At 44.7% G+C, this 12,018-nt stretch overlaps 1 protein-coding gene across 1 annotated transcript in view; it reads right to left on the bottom strand.

The window, feature by feature from the left end:
- Positions 1-12,018, bottom strand: part of LOC141047910 (NXPE family member 3-like) — a 61,382-nt gene that overhangs the window by 12,083 nt on the left and 37,281 nt on the right. Inside the window, exons 3-5 of the mRNA XM_073543230.1 lie at positions 11,708-11,931; positions 9,436-9,506; positions 9,152-9,358 (exon numbers count right to left, since the gene is read on the bottom strand). Of these exons, the coding sequence (XP_073399331.1) occupies positions 9,152-9,358; positions 9,436-9,506; positions 11,708-11,931 (502 nt within the window). The remainder of the gene's footprint in view (positions 1-9,151; positions 9,359-9,435; positions 9,507-11,707; positions 11,932-12,018) is intronic.

Genomic DNA, 12,018 nt, shown 5'->3' on the forward strand with positions numbered 1-12,018 from the left:
ATTAATGGAGCACACTCGGACTGGGTCACGGTTAGCAGTGGGGTACCACAGGGGTCAGTTTTGGGCCCGCTTCTTTTTAACATATTTATTAATGACCTTGTAGGGGGCATAGAGAGTAGAATTTCAATATTTGCAGATGACACTAAACTCTGCAGGGTAATTAATACAGAGGAGGACAATTTTATATTACAGGAGGATTTATGTAAACTAGAAGCTTGGGCTGATAAATGGCAAATGAGCTTTAATGGGGATAAATGTAAGGTCATGCACTTGGGTAGAACGAACAAGTTGTATAATTATGTGCTTAATTGTAAAACACTGGGCAAAACTGTCACGGAAAAAGACCTGGGTGTATGGGTGGACGACAAACTCACATTTAGTGGTCAGTGTCAGGCAGCTGTTGCAAAGGCAAATAAAATAATGGGATGCATTAAAAGAGGCATAGATGCTCATGAGGAGAACATAGTTTTACCTCTATATAAGTCACTAGTGTGACCACACTTAGAATACTGTGTACAGTTCTGGTCTCCGATGTATAAGAAAGACATAGCTGAACTGGAGCGGGTGCAGAGAAGAGCGACCAAGGTTATTAGGGAACTAGGGGGTCTGCAATACCAAGACAGGTTATTACACTTGGGGTTATTTAGTTTTGAGAATCGAAGGCTTAGGGGTGATCTTATTACAATGTATAAATATATGCGGGGACAATACAAAGACCTTTCTAATGATCTTTTTACTCTTAGACCTGTGACGGGGACAAGGGGGCATCCTCTACGTCTGGAGGAAAGAAGGTTTAAGCATACTCACAGATGCGGATTCTTTACTGTAAGAGCAGTGAGACTATGGAACTCTCTGCCATATGATGTTGTAATGAGTGATTCCCTACTAAAATTTAAGAAGGGACTGGATGCCTTTCTTGAAAAGTATAATTTTACAGGGTATATACACTAGTTTCCTTAATATTGCGTTGATCCAGGGAGCTACTCTGATTGCTGTATGTGGAGTCGGGAAGGAATTTTTTTCCCCAATGTGAAGCTTACTGTTTGCCACATGGGGTTTTTTTGCCTTCCTCTGGATCAACATGTTAGGGCAAGTTAGGATAGGATATGGGTTGAACTAGATGGACTTAAAGTCTCCCTTCAACCTTAATAACTATGTTACTATGTTACTATGTTACTATGATTGACCCTGGGCTCCAACACTGCCAGTTGCTGCTCAGAAGTGCCATCTGCACAGAGAAAAACACATGCTCCAGTGTTAGTGGGGTTCAGTAACGCCAGCTGCTCCCCTGCTGTGTGTCCGACAAAGTCTCCTGCTGCCGCCACATTCAAACTACATCAGATAAAAAACTTGCTCCAAGTAGGCCTCAGCTTACTCCATGTTTGACCATGGGCTCCAACACTGCTAGTTGCTGCTCAGAAGTGCCGTCTGCACAGAGAAAAACAATCGCTCCTGTGTTGGTGGGGTTTAGTAACGCCAGCTGCTCCCCTGCTGTGTGTCCAGCAATATCTCCTGCTCCCTCCACATTCAAACTACATCAGATTTTACTCTTACTCCAAGTAGGCCTCAGCCTACTCCATGATTGAACCTGGGCACCAACACTGCCAGTTGTTGCTCAGAAGTGCCATCTGCACAGAGAAAAACACTGGCTCCTGTGTTGGTGGGGTTCAGTAACGCCAGCTGCTCCCCAGCTGTGTGTCCGGCACTATCTCCTGCTCCCTCCACATTCAAACTACATCAGATTTTACACTTGCTCCAAGTAGGCCTCAGCCTAAACCCTGATTGAACCTGGGCTCCAACAATGCCAGTTGTTGCTCAGAAGTGCCGTCTGCACAGAGAAAAACACATGCTCCAGTGTTAGTGGGGTTCAGTAATGCCAGCTGCTCCCCAGCTGTGTGTCCGGCTAAGTCTCCTGCTGCCTCCACATTCAAACTACATCAGATATAAAACTTGCTCCAAATAGGCCTCAGCCTACTCCATGTTTGACCATGTTTGGCATCGGTGGTTTCCTTCATTGGAGACTGCCCTTCCCGTGGTTGTTCCTTCCCAGTGAAAGACCTGGCTAGTCATTGCTTGCGTTGAGAAACATGTGATGGTGTCTCCGCGGCTTCTGTTTTGCATGCTTCTGCATATTTCCCATAAGGGATGGGGGCAGTGCTCTAGAATCACTGCGTTGAGAAACACGTGATGGTGTCTCCGCAGTGTCGGATGTTGATCTCCATGAGGTCAATCATCGTCATTTTTCATAGTCTTCTACTAGGCATTGCTCCTACTAGCCAGTTTCCTACTCCACACTGATGAGGGGCAAATACCCCGAAACAGCTGTCTGTGGATGGATACCATGTTTTGGCATAGGTGGTTTCCTTCATTGGAGACTGCCCTTCCCGTGGTTGTTCCTTCCCAGTGAAAGACCTGGCTAGTCATTGCTTGCGTTGAGAAACATGTGATGGTGTCTCCGCGGTTTCTGTTTTGCATGCTTCTGCATATTTCCCATAAGGGATGGGGGCAGTGCTCTAGAATCACTCCGTTGAGAAACACGTGATGGTGTCTCCGCAGTGTTGGATGTTGATCTCCATGAGGTCAATCATCGTCATTTTTCTCAGCCTACTCCATGACTGACCCTGGGCTCCAACACTGCCAGTTGCTGCTCAGAAGTGTCGCCTGCACAGAGAAAAACACATGCTCCAGTGTTAGTTGGGTTCAGTAATGCCAGCTGCTCCCCTGCTGTGTGTCCGGCAAAGTCTCCTGCTGCCTCCACATTCAAATTACATCAGATATAAAACTTGCTCCAATTAGGCCTCAGCCTAAACCCTGATTGAACCTGGGCTCCAGCAATGCCAGTTGTTGCTCAGAAGTGCCGTCTGCACAGAGAAAAACACATGCTCCAGTGTTAGTGGGGTTCAGTAACGCCAGCTGCTCCCCTGCTGTGTGTCCGGCAAAGTCTCCTGCTGCCTCCACATTCAAATTACATCAGATATAAAACTTGCTCCAATTAGGCCTCAGCCTAAACCCTGATTGAACCTGGGCTCCAGCAATGCCAGTTGTTGCTCAGAAGTGCCGTCTGCACAGAGAAAAACACATGCTCCAGTGTTAGTGGGGTTCAGTAACGCCAGCTGCTCCCCTGCTGTGTGTCCGGCAAAGTCTCCTGCTGCCTCCACATTCAAATTACATCAGATATAAAACTTGCTCCAATTAGGCCTCAGCCTAAACCCTGATTGAACCTGGGCTCCAGCAATGCCAGTTGTTGCTCAGAAGTGCCGTCTGCACAGAGAAAAACACATGCTCCAGTGTTAGTGGGGTTCAGTAACGCCAGCTGCTCCCCTGCTGTGTGTCCGGCAAAGTCTCCTGCTGCCTCCACATTCAAACTACATCAGATATAAAACTTGCTCCAATTAGGCCTCAGCCTAAACCCTGATTGACCCTGGGCTCCAACATCTCCAGTTGCTGCTCAGAAGTGCCGTCTGCACAGTCAACATATGCTCCAGTGTTATTGGGGTTCAGAAATGTCATCTGATCCCCAGCTGTGTGTCCAGCAATTTCTCCTGCTCTGTCCACACTCACACAACTGCAGATTTTAAACTTGCTCCAATTAGGCCTCTGTCTCCACTCTGTTTGTAGTCTTTTCCCTGGGTTCCAGCACCGCCAGCTGTTACCCGACATTGTTTTTGGCACAGGTACTCCCTCTTGCCCAGCCTGGTTCCAGCACGCCTGCTGTTTCCGGGTAGTGTCAATGTCACTTTGCCACCAATACGTTGTCCTGTTGTGTTGCGGTCGGGTTAGCCGAGTCTATGGTGCCTGCAGTTTATGGGCTTCCTATGTGGGCTGCGGGATCTGGCAACAAAGGCTGGTTCCGTAGTGCCAATAGGACAAGCACCCCCTGTAGGACTGTGGGTTTCGGTAACTGCGGCCAGCTCGCGGCCTTGCAGCGTTGTTTTTCATGGGTACCTTCTGCTTCCCATCCGGGTTCCAGGACCGTCAGCTGATTCTCAGCAGTGACTTTGGCTTAGGTGCCTCCTTCTCGGTATCCGAGTTCCAGCAACGTCTGCTGGTCCTTGGTAGTGCTTTCTAGCACAGGTACCTCCTGCTTAGTAACCGGGTTCCAGCACCGTCAGCTGGTCCTCGGTAGTGCCATTGGCTCTTGTTCCTTCTGCTGCCCCTCCGGGTTCCAGCACCGTCAGCTGGTCCTCGGTAGTTCCATTGACTCTTGTAGCTTCTGCTACCCATCCGGGATCCAGCACCATCAGCTGGTTCTCAGCAGTGCCTTTGGCTTAGGTGCCTCCTTCTCGGTATCCGAGTTCCAGCAACGTCTGCTGGTCCTTGGTAGTGCTTTCTAGAACAGGTACCTCCTACTTAGTAACCGGGTTCCAGCACCGTCAGCTGGTCCTCAGTAGTGCCATTGGCTCTTGTTCCTTCTGCTGCCCCTCCGGGTTCCAGCAATGTCAGCTGGTCCTCGGTAGTTCCATTGACTCTTGTAGCTTCTGCTACCCATCCGGGTTCCAGCACCGTCAGCTGGTTCTCAGCAGTGCCTTTGGCTTAGGTGCCTCCTTCTCGGTATCCGAGTTCCAGCAACGTCTGCTGGTCCTTGGTAGTGCTTTCTAGAACAGGTACCTCCTACTTAGTAACCGGGTTCCAGCACCGTCATCTGGTCCTCGGTAGTGCCATTGGCTCTTGTTCCTTCTGCTGCCCCTCCGGATTCCAGCACCGTCAGCTGGTCCTCGGTAGTTCCATTGACTCCTGTAGCTTCTGCTACCCATCCGGGTTCCAGCACCGTCAGCCGGTTCTCAGCAGTGCCTTTGGCTTAGGTGCCTCCTTCTTGGTATCTGAGTTCCAGCAACGTCTGCTGGTCCTTGGTATTGCTTTCTAGCACAGGTACCTCCTGCTTAGTAACCGGGTTCCAGCACCGTCAGCTGGTCCTTGGTAGTGCCATTGGCTCTTGTTCCTTCTGCTGCCCCTCCTGGTTCAAGCACCGTCAGCTGGTCCTCGGTAGTTCCATTGACTCTTGTAACTTCTGCTACCCATCCGGGTTCCAGCACCGTCAGCTGGTTCTCAGCAGTGCCTTTGGCTTAGGTGCCTCCTTCTCGGTATCCGAGTTCCAGCAACGTCTGCTGGTCCTTTTTAGTGCTTTCTAGCACAGGTACCTCCTGCTTAGTAACCGGGTTTCAGTACCATCAGCTGGTCCTCGGTAGTGCCATTGGCTCTTGTTCCTTCTGCTACCCATCCAGGTTCCAGTACCGTCAGCTGGTTCTCAGCAGTTTCTCAGCCTTCTTGTACCTTCTGCTACATTTCCAAGTTCAAGCTTTGGAAATGGTTTTTGGTTATCACTCTGGATCTCCCTGACGACGACCCTGAAGACCACCCCGAAGAAGACGACGACCACGAAAACGATGACCCTGAAGACGAAGACCCAGAAGACCACCCCGAAGAAGACCAAACAGATGACCCTGAAGAAGATGACCAAGAGGACAAAGAACATGAAGACAACCACCAAGATTACAGAACAACAAGAGACAGAAGACGAAGAAGCAGAAGACGAAGAAGCAGAAGACCAAGCAGCAGAAGACCAAGCAGCAGAAGACCAAGAAGCAGAAGACCAAGAAGCAGAAGAACAAAAAGCAGAAGAACAAAAAGCAGAAGAACATTAAGCATAAGACTAAAAATCAGAGCAAAAGATATTATCTAAATTATAAGCAGAAGAAGACTAAGCAGTGTATGGGGGTGAGTCCGTTCCTCCTCGTGGTGCCCATGGAAAGAATATGAAGAATGTAAAAAAAAAAGAATAATAGGAAGAAGGTGAAGAAGAAGAAGATGAATAAGGTGAAGAAGTTGATGAAAAAGATGCTGCTGCTGAGGATGATGAAGGAGAAAGTGTGGGAGAAGTAAAAAAGAAGGTGAAGAGCATGGAAGTAGTGAAACATACATATCTGACAAAATATAAAAAAGGTTAACAGTCAATATCTTTGTAACTCCGAACGTCTTTAAAAAAAAAAAAATTATTCCTGCTATTCCATTTGATTGGGCTAAACCTCTATGCCTTTAATGTCTCCTCCACCTCCCCCAATACATTCTACATTATTATTAGTTGTTTTTCTTCATGTAGAATTACCCTACAAGGAAAGAAAGGGTTTATTTTAATTCGATATTTCTGTCCCACTGACTTGCATTGGTTTCCGGTATCGGAATCGGCGATATCCGATACTTTTTGGGTATCGGTTCGATCCAATCAGATTCGATATTTCACAATATCGGATGGTATCGCTCAACACTACTCGTAACCTGTATAAAAGACACCTGTCCACACAATCAATCACACTCCAACCTCTCCACCTTGGCCAAGACTAAAGAGCTGTCTAAGGAGACCAGGGACTAAATTGTAGAACTGCACAACGCTGGGATGGGCTACCGGACAATAGGCAAGCAACTTGGTGAGAAGGCAACAACTGTTGACACAATTATTAGAAAATGGAAGAAACGCAGAGCTGGGACCACAGTCTCAAACATTACTGTTAGTAACACAGTGTGCCTTCATGGATTGAAATTCTACAGGGTAAGCAAGGTCCCCCTGCTCAAGCCAGCACATGTCAAGGCCAGTTTAAAGTTTGCCAGTGACCATATGGAAGATCCAGAAAAGGCATGGGAGAAGGTCATATGGTTATATGAGACCAAAATAGAACTTTTGGTATCACCTGCACGCACCGTGTTTGGAGGAAAAATAAGGATGAGTGCAGCCCCAAAAACACCATCCCAATCATGAAGCAAAGTGGAGGAAACATCATACTTTGGGGGTACTTTTCTGCAATGGTGACAGGATGACTGTACCATATTGAAGGGAGGATGGATGGGGTCATGAATCGTGAGATTTTGGTCAACAACCTCCTTCACTCAATAAGAGCATTAAAGATGGGTCGTGGCTGAGTCTTCCAACATGACAATGACGTTAAACACACAGCCAGAGTAACTAAGTAGTGGCTCTGTAAGAAGCATATCATTTAGCCAGTCTCCAGACCTGAACCCAATATAAAATCATTGAATGGAGCTGAAGCTCAATGTTGCCCAACAACAGCCCCAAAACCTGAAAGATCTGCAGAAGATCTGTATGGAAGAGTGGGCCAAAGTCCCTGCTGCAATATGTGAAAACTTGATCAAGAGCTACAGGAAACATCTGACCTTTGTAACTGCAAACAAAGGTTTCTGTACCAAATATTAAGTTCTGTTTTTCTATTGTATCATACATTGAGACTTCTGTTTATTCATCACATATGATACACTGAAACTACTTTATACATTGCATTGGGTACACTTAAATTGCTGTATACATATGAGATACTTTGACTACTGTACACATCATAGGATATACTGGGACTACTGTATACATCAGAAAGGATACACTGAGATTGCCCTGTGCCTCCTGTATAACTCATGCATCTGGCTAGAAGAAGACGGAAGTGGCACATTGGAGAATCATCTGGAGAGGTAAGTGAAGCACAGCAATGGAACCACAATCAGCACAGAAATACAGCACATGAATACATCATAAGAACTAGCATCAGGAAATGAATACATTACCAGCACCACTATACTATCAAAACATGAACACAGCACTAGAACCACCATCAGTGCATGAATACAGCAACAGAGCCATAATGAGTACAAGAGTACAGCACTAGAACCAACATCAGTACATGAATGTCATCAGAATCATGTGTGCATAAATACAGCACCAGAAATACCATCAGTACATGAATACAGCACCACAAACATCATTAGCACATGAAGACAGCACTAGAAATACCATCAGTATAGAAATATAGCATCAAAACCACCATTAGCATATGAATTGACCACTAGGACCACCATCAGTACAGAAACACAGCATCAAAACCACAATCAACACAGAAGTACAGCACCAGAACCACTATTAACACATTAATACAGCAATAGAGCCTCCATCAGTACAGGAATACAGCACCAGGACCACTATCAGTAAAAATACAGCACCAGAACCACAATCAGCATATGAATACAGCACCAGAACCATTATCAATACAAGAATACAGCACTAGTACCATCATCAATATATGAATACATTACCAGCACCACCATCAGTACCTGACTACAGCAACAGAACCATGATGAGTACAGGAATACAACACCAGAACCAACATCAGTACAAGAATACAGCACCAGAACCATCATGAGTACAGGTATATAACACCAGAACCAACATCCGTAGAAGAATACAGCATCTCGCTTAGTACAGCGATCAATTGCAATGTCATGCCAGCCCCTATATTCTCTTGAACCCGCAACTCCTAGTGTGTCCTTATCAACTCTAATGGCAACTTCTAATTGTTTTTGGTTAGAGGCCTTTTATCTCTTTTAATTAGCCCCCTTGGCTTTACACTGCAGCTCTGTTTAGATTGGCTTCCATGTATAAGCACAAGCTGAGCCTTAGATCAGGACATGATTTGTATCATAGTAAAGACACAGTATTATAATGAAGTATGTGAACCTCAAGATGAGCCAGTGAAACACACATGTTGGTAACTTAGACAGGAAGACTGGTGGCTGGAGAAAACATCACAGGTTGAAGTTCATAAGAGTAAGTCCAAGTTTATTGAGCCATAGCTATGAGACTGTTGACTGATCCTAATGAAATCTGCTGATGGTCAAAGTGCAAAGCAATAAAAATGAAGGATTGTTTGAGAAATGTTGTTACGCAGGTAAATCTCATCATCCAATGTGCCTATAGAATAACGGGTATTCCAGCATAGGGCATTTGCCAACTAGCAGGTGAATGGGTAATAAATGCAAGATTAACAGGGGCTGTACAGTCCTTAAATTGCTAAAACATAGTTCCCGATTGCTGAAAAATGATTCTGGAGATTTTGATATTGTGGTGATCGAGGAATCTGGTATATTAATCCAGGCTCAGACATATGATTGGAGCAACCAGTGCAGCCTCAGCCTCACAGGAGCCTAAGAGGTATGAGAGCGACTACCACCTTCACAGCACACAGCAGGTGGAATTGTGCATGATGAAGAGGTATTGGATTGCAGAAGGCCCAAATATTGTTCTTGCGCAGGGGACACTTCTGTGTCCAGTATATTTCAGATATGTCGTAAACTATAATAATAGTAAGCTTTTACTCACATGGGACAAACTTTACAAGGTATTCCCACCATTGCCGAAGTGTTGAATCTCCGAACATGTAGACAACTTTACCCTTCAGACAGGAAGTGACATTGGAAGGCATAGGAAAGAGTCTGTTCCTGCAGACACGGGACTGCCACACATCTTTATAATAATAGCCCGACGGGTCCGGAATGGGGAGTCCTGGTCTACAAATACTTCTGTCATCTGCAACAATTTACAATGTGACTAATGTGATCAGAAGTAGAATATCCATGATCGTCCTCACTCCTGAATGTTCTCACCCATGCTGGAGGTCTGGGGAAGTATGGTCAATTTTTTAAGAGTTGAGGAAATCATCTTGTCGGTGACTGGCCTGTAAGGACAAAAGGACATATGGTAATAATCTTTGAGACCTATTAGATGATGTTCCTGAGGCTATGGACGTTCAGTTCTTCCTAGTCTGGATGCATAATGATGTTCTTGACTCAACCTATTACTATTATATATGAGAAGGCAGACAGATGTTTCCATCACTGACTAAAAAAAATTAAAGGAGTTGTTCACTACTCTGTCAACCCCTTTTCAATTGCTATATTCCAATACATAAAATTATAACCACCTGTGTTTACCTCCAGTGCCAGCGCATTCTTCAGTTTTGGGTCTCCTACGCTCCCTTGACATTGTTTTGACACGTGACCTTTGCAGCCAATCAGATTTCTGCTTCTCATGGGCCACTTCACTCTCACTTCATTTTGATGAAACTGACATCTGGAAGAAGGGAGAATTGCTGCTGCTTTATGTCTGTTACGCCTGAAGGAAGTGAAAGTGAAGTGGTCGGTGATTGGCTGCAGAGGTCAAGTGACATAACAATATGATGCAACCCCGGGAGACTCGGTGATGACATTACTGGAACAGCGCCAGCACTGGACGTGAGTACATGGGGAAATATAGTAAATGGGAAGGCATTGTTCAAGTAGTGGACGAACCCTATAAACAACTGAGCTCTCTCAATTTCTGATCTTCACGCCACTTGTTTGTGCATGTGCGTCATGGAAAGAGCAAAGGACATTTCTGAGAACTTCAGAAGAAGAATTGTCGATGGTCATCAGACTGGAAAAGTTTTCAAAACCACCTTTAATAAGCTTTGACTCCATAAGTTCAAAGTCATACAGATTGTGTACAAATGGGGAAAATTCAAGACCATTAACATCCTCCCAAAGAGTGATCAACCAACATCGATTATTTGAAAAGCAAGCTGTATAATAGTCGACGAGGTCACAAAGGAACACAAGGTAACCGCTAAGTAACTAAAGGCCTCTATCTCATTAGCTAATGTTAATGTTCATGAGTCCATCATCAGAAAGCCACTGAACAACAATACTGTAGTGTGCTTGGAATTAAGCCAGTGCTTCCAAAAGAACATTGATGCAATTTGCAAAAGTTCACATGCAGAAGTCTACTGGAACAATTTTTTATGGACTGTTTAGACCCAAATAAATTTTATCAATTGAATAAGAAGCATTATGTTTGGAGGAAGAACCTTACATTATGGCATGAAAAAGTCATACTATCTGAGACACACGGTGGTGGTAATATTATATAGTATAATAGTCTGGATCTTTTCTGATGCATCTGGGCCCAGATGGCCGCCATCATTGATGGAGCAATGAATTCTGGATTTTATCAGAAAATCCTAAAGGAAAATGTATGAATATACAGAATGTGGGTTATGCAGCAAGACAACGACCGAAAACCACAAGTTGGTCAACAAAAAAATGGCTGCAGAAGAATAACAGTAAAGTTTTGGGTCGACCGAGTCACGGTCCTGACCTTCCTCCTGTGGAAATGTTGTGGATGAACCTGAAGTAAGGAGTCTATAGAAGAAAACCACCAACATCTCAGTTGAAGCTGTTTTATTGGGAGGAACAGGCTAAAATTCCTCCATCCGATGTGTAGGACAAATCAGCAATTGCTGAAGAAATTTAGATAAAATTATTGCTGCAAAAGTGGTCACACAAGAGGCTCAGGGCAAAGGATCACATAATTTTAGTTCTCACAGACATGGGATATTGGCTCATTTCCTTAGTAAAAAAAATGACAAAATCTAAAATTTTGGACTATTTGATTGATTTGGTTCTTTATTTACTTTAAGGATTTGTGTGAAAATCTGATGTAGTTTTAGGACAAATTTTGCAGAAATATGAAAAAAATTCTGAAGCCACAAACCTTCAACCACCGCAGTATGTTCAGCATGAACCAAGAGCTTTCATATTCCTTATATTGGTTTGGACTTATGAGTAGTTAGTAACAAACATTTAGTAGTGTCTGATGCTCGTTCCTACTAGTAGTCATGCAGGATGTGGCCGGTTTGTGCGCTGGGTCCTTTAGTTTTATCGGTATAGTCTATATGACATTAACTTTGCCATATAGACAAAGACTCTTTGCCACACATTTTTGTTGCTGCTCTCTCTGGTGTGAATATATTGCAGCCACAGCAGCTTGCACATGTTCACACCTGTTTAATTCCTTGTGTTATGAGCTGCTGGTCATTCTTTTATTTTTAATAGAATTTACCGTTGCAAAAACTGCTGCTCGGTGGCATTGAGTATTGGGGACCTGTCCCCGGCTGAATGCTCCCGGTAGGCTTTGCAGGGAAAGCCTTCTGGCCGGATGCAGAACCACTCCTCGTTGGATTGTCTGGAGTCACGGTATGTGCACACATCCAGTCCTGGAGGCAGCACGTTACACTCCACCATCGCGCTGCTCCCATTATGGCTGAAATACCCGTGGTAGTGAATCTGACAAGAAAAACAAACCAAAGTTATTTATTTTGAAATTCATTGTTTAAAATCCTTCTTTCGAAATGTTGATCTGCCATGTTGGAT

Source organism: Dendrobates tinctorius, unplaced genomic scaffold (assembly GCF_039654945.1).
Source record: "Dendrobates tinctorius isolate UK_male_01 unplaced genomic scaffold, ASM3965494v1 ptg000130l, whole genome shotgun sequence".
Lineage (NCBI taxonomy): Eukaryota > Metazoa > Chordata > Amphibia > Anura > Dendrobatidae > Dendrobates > Dendrobates tinctorius.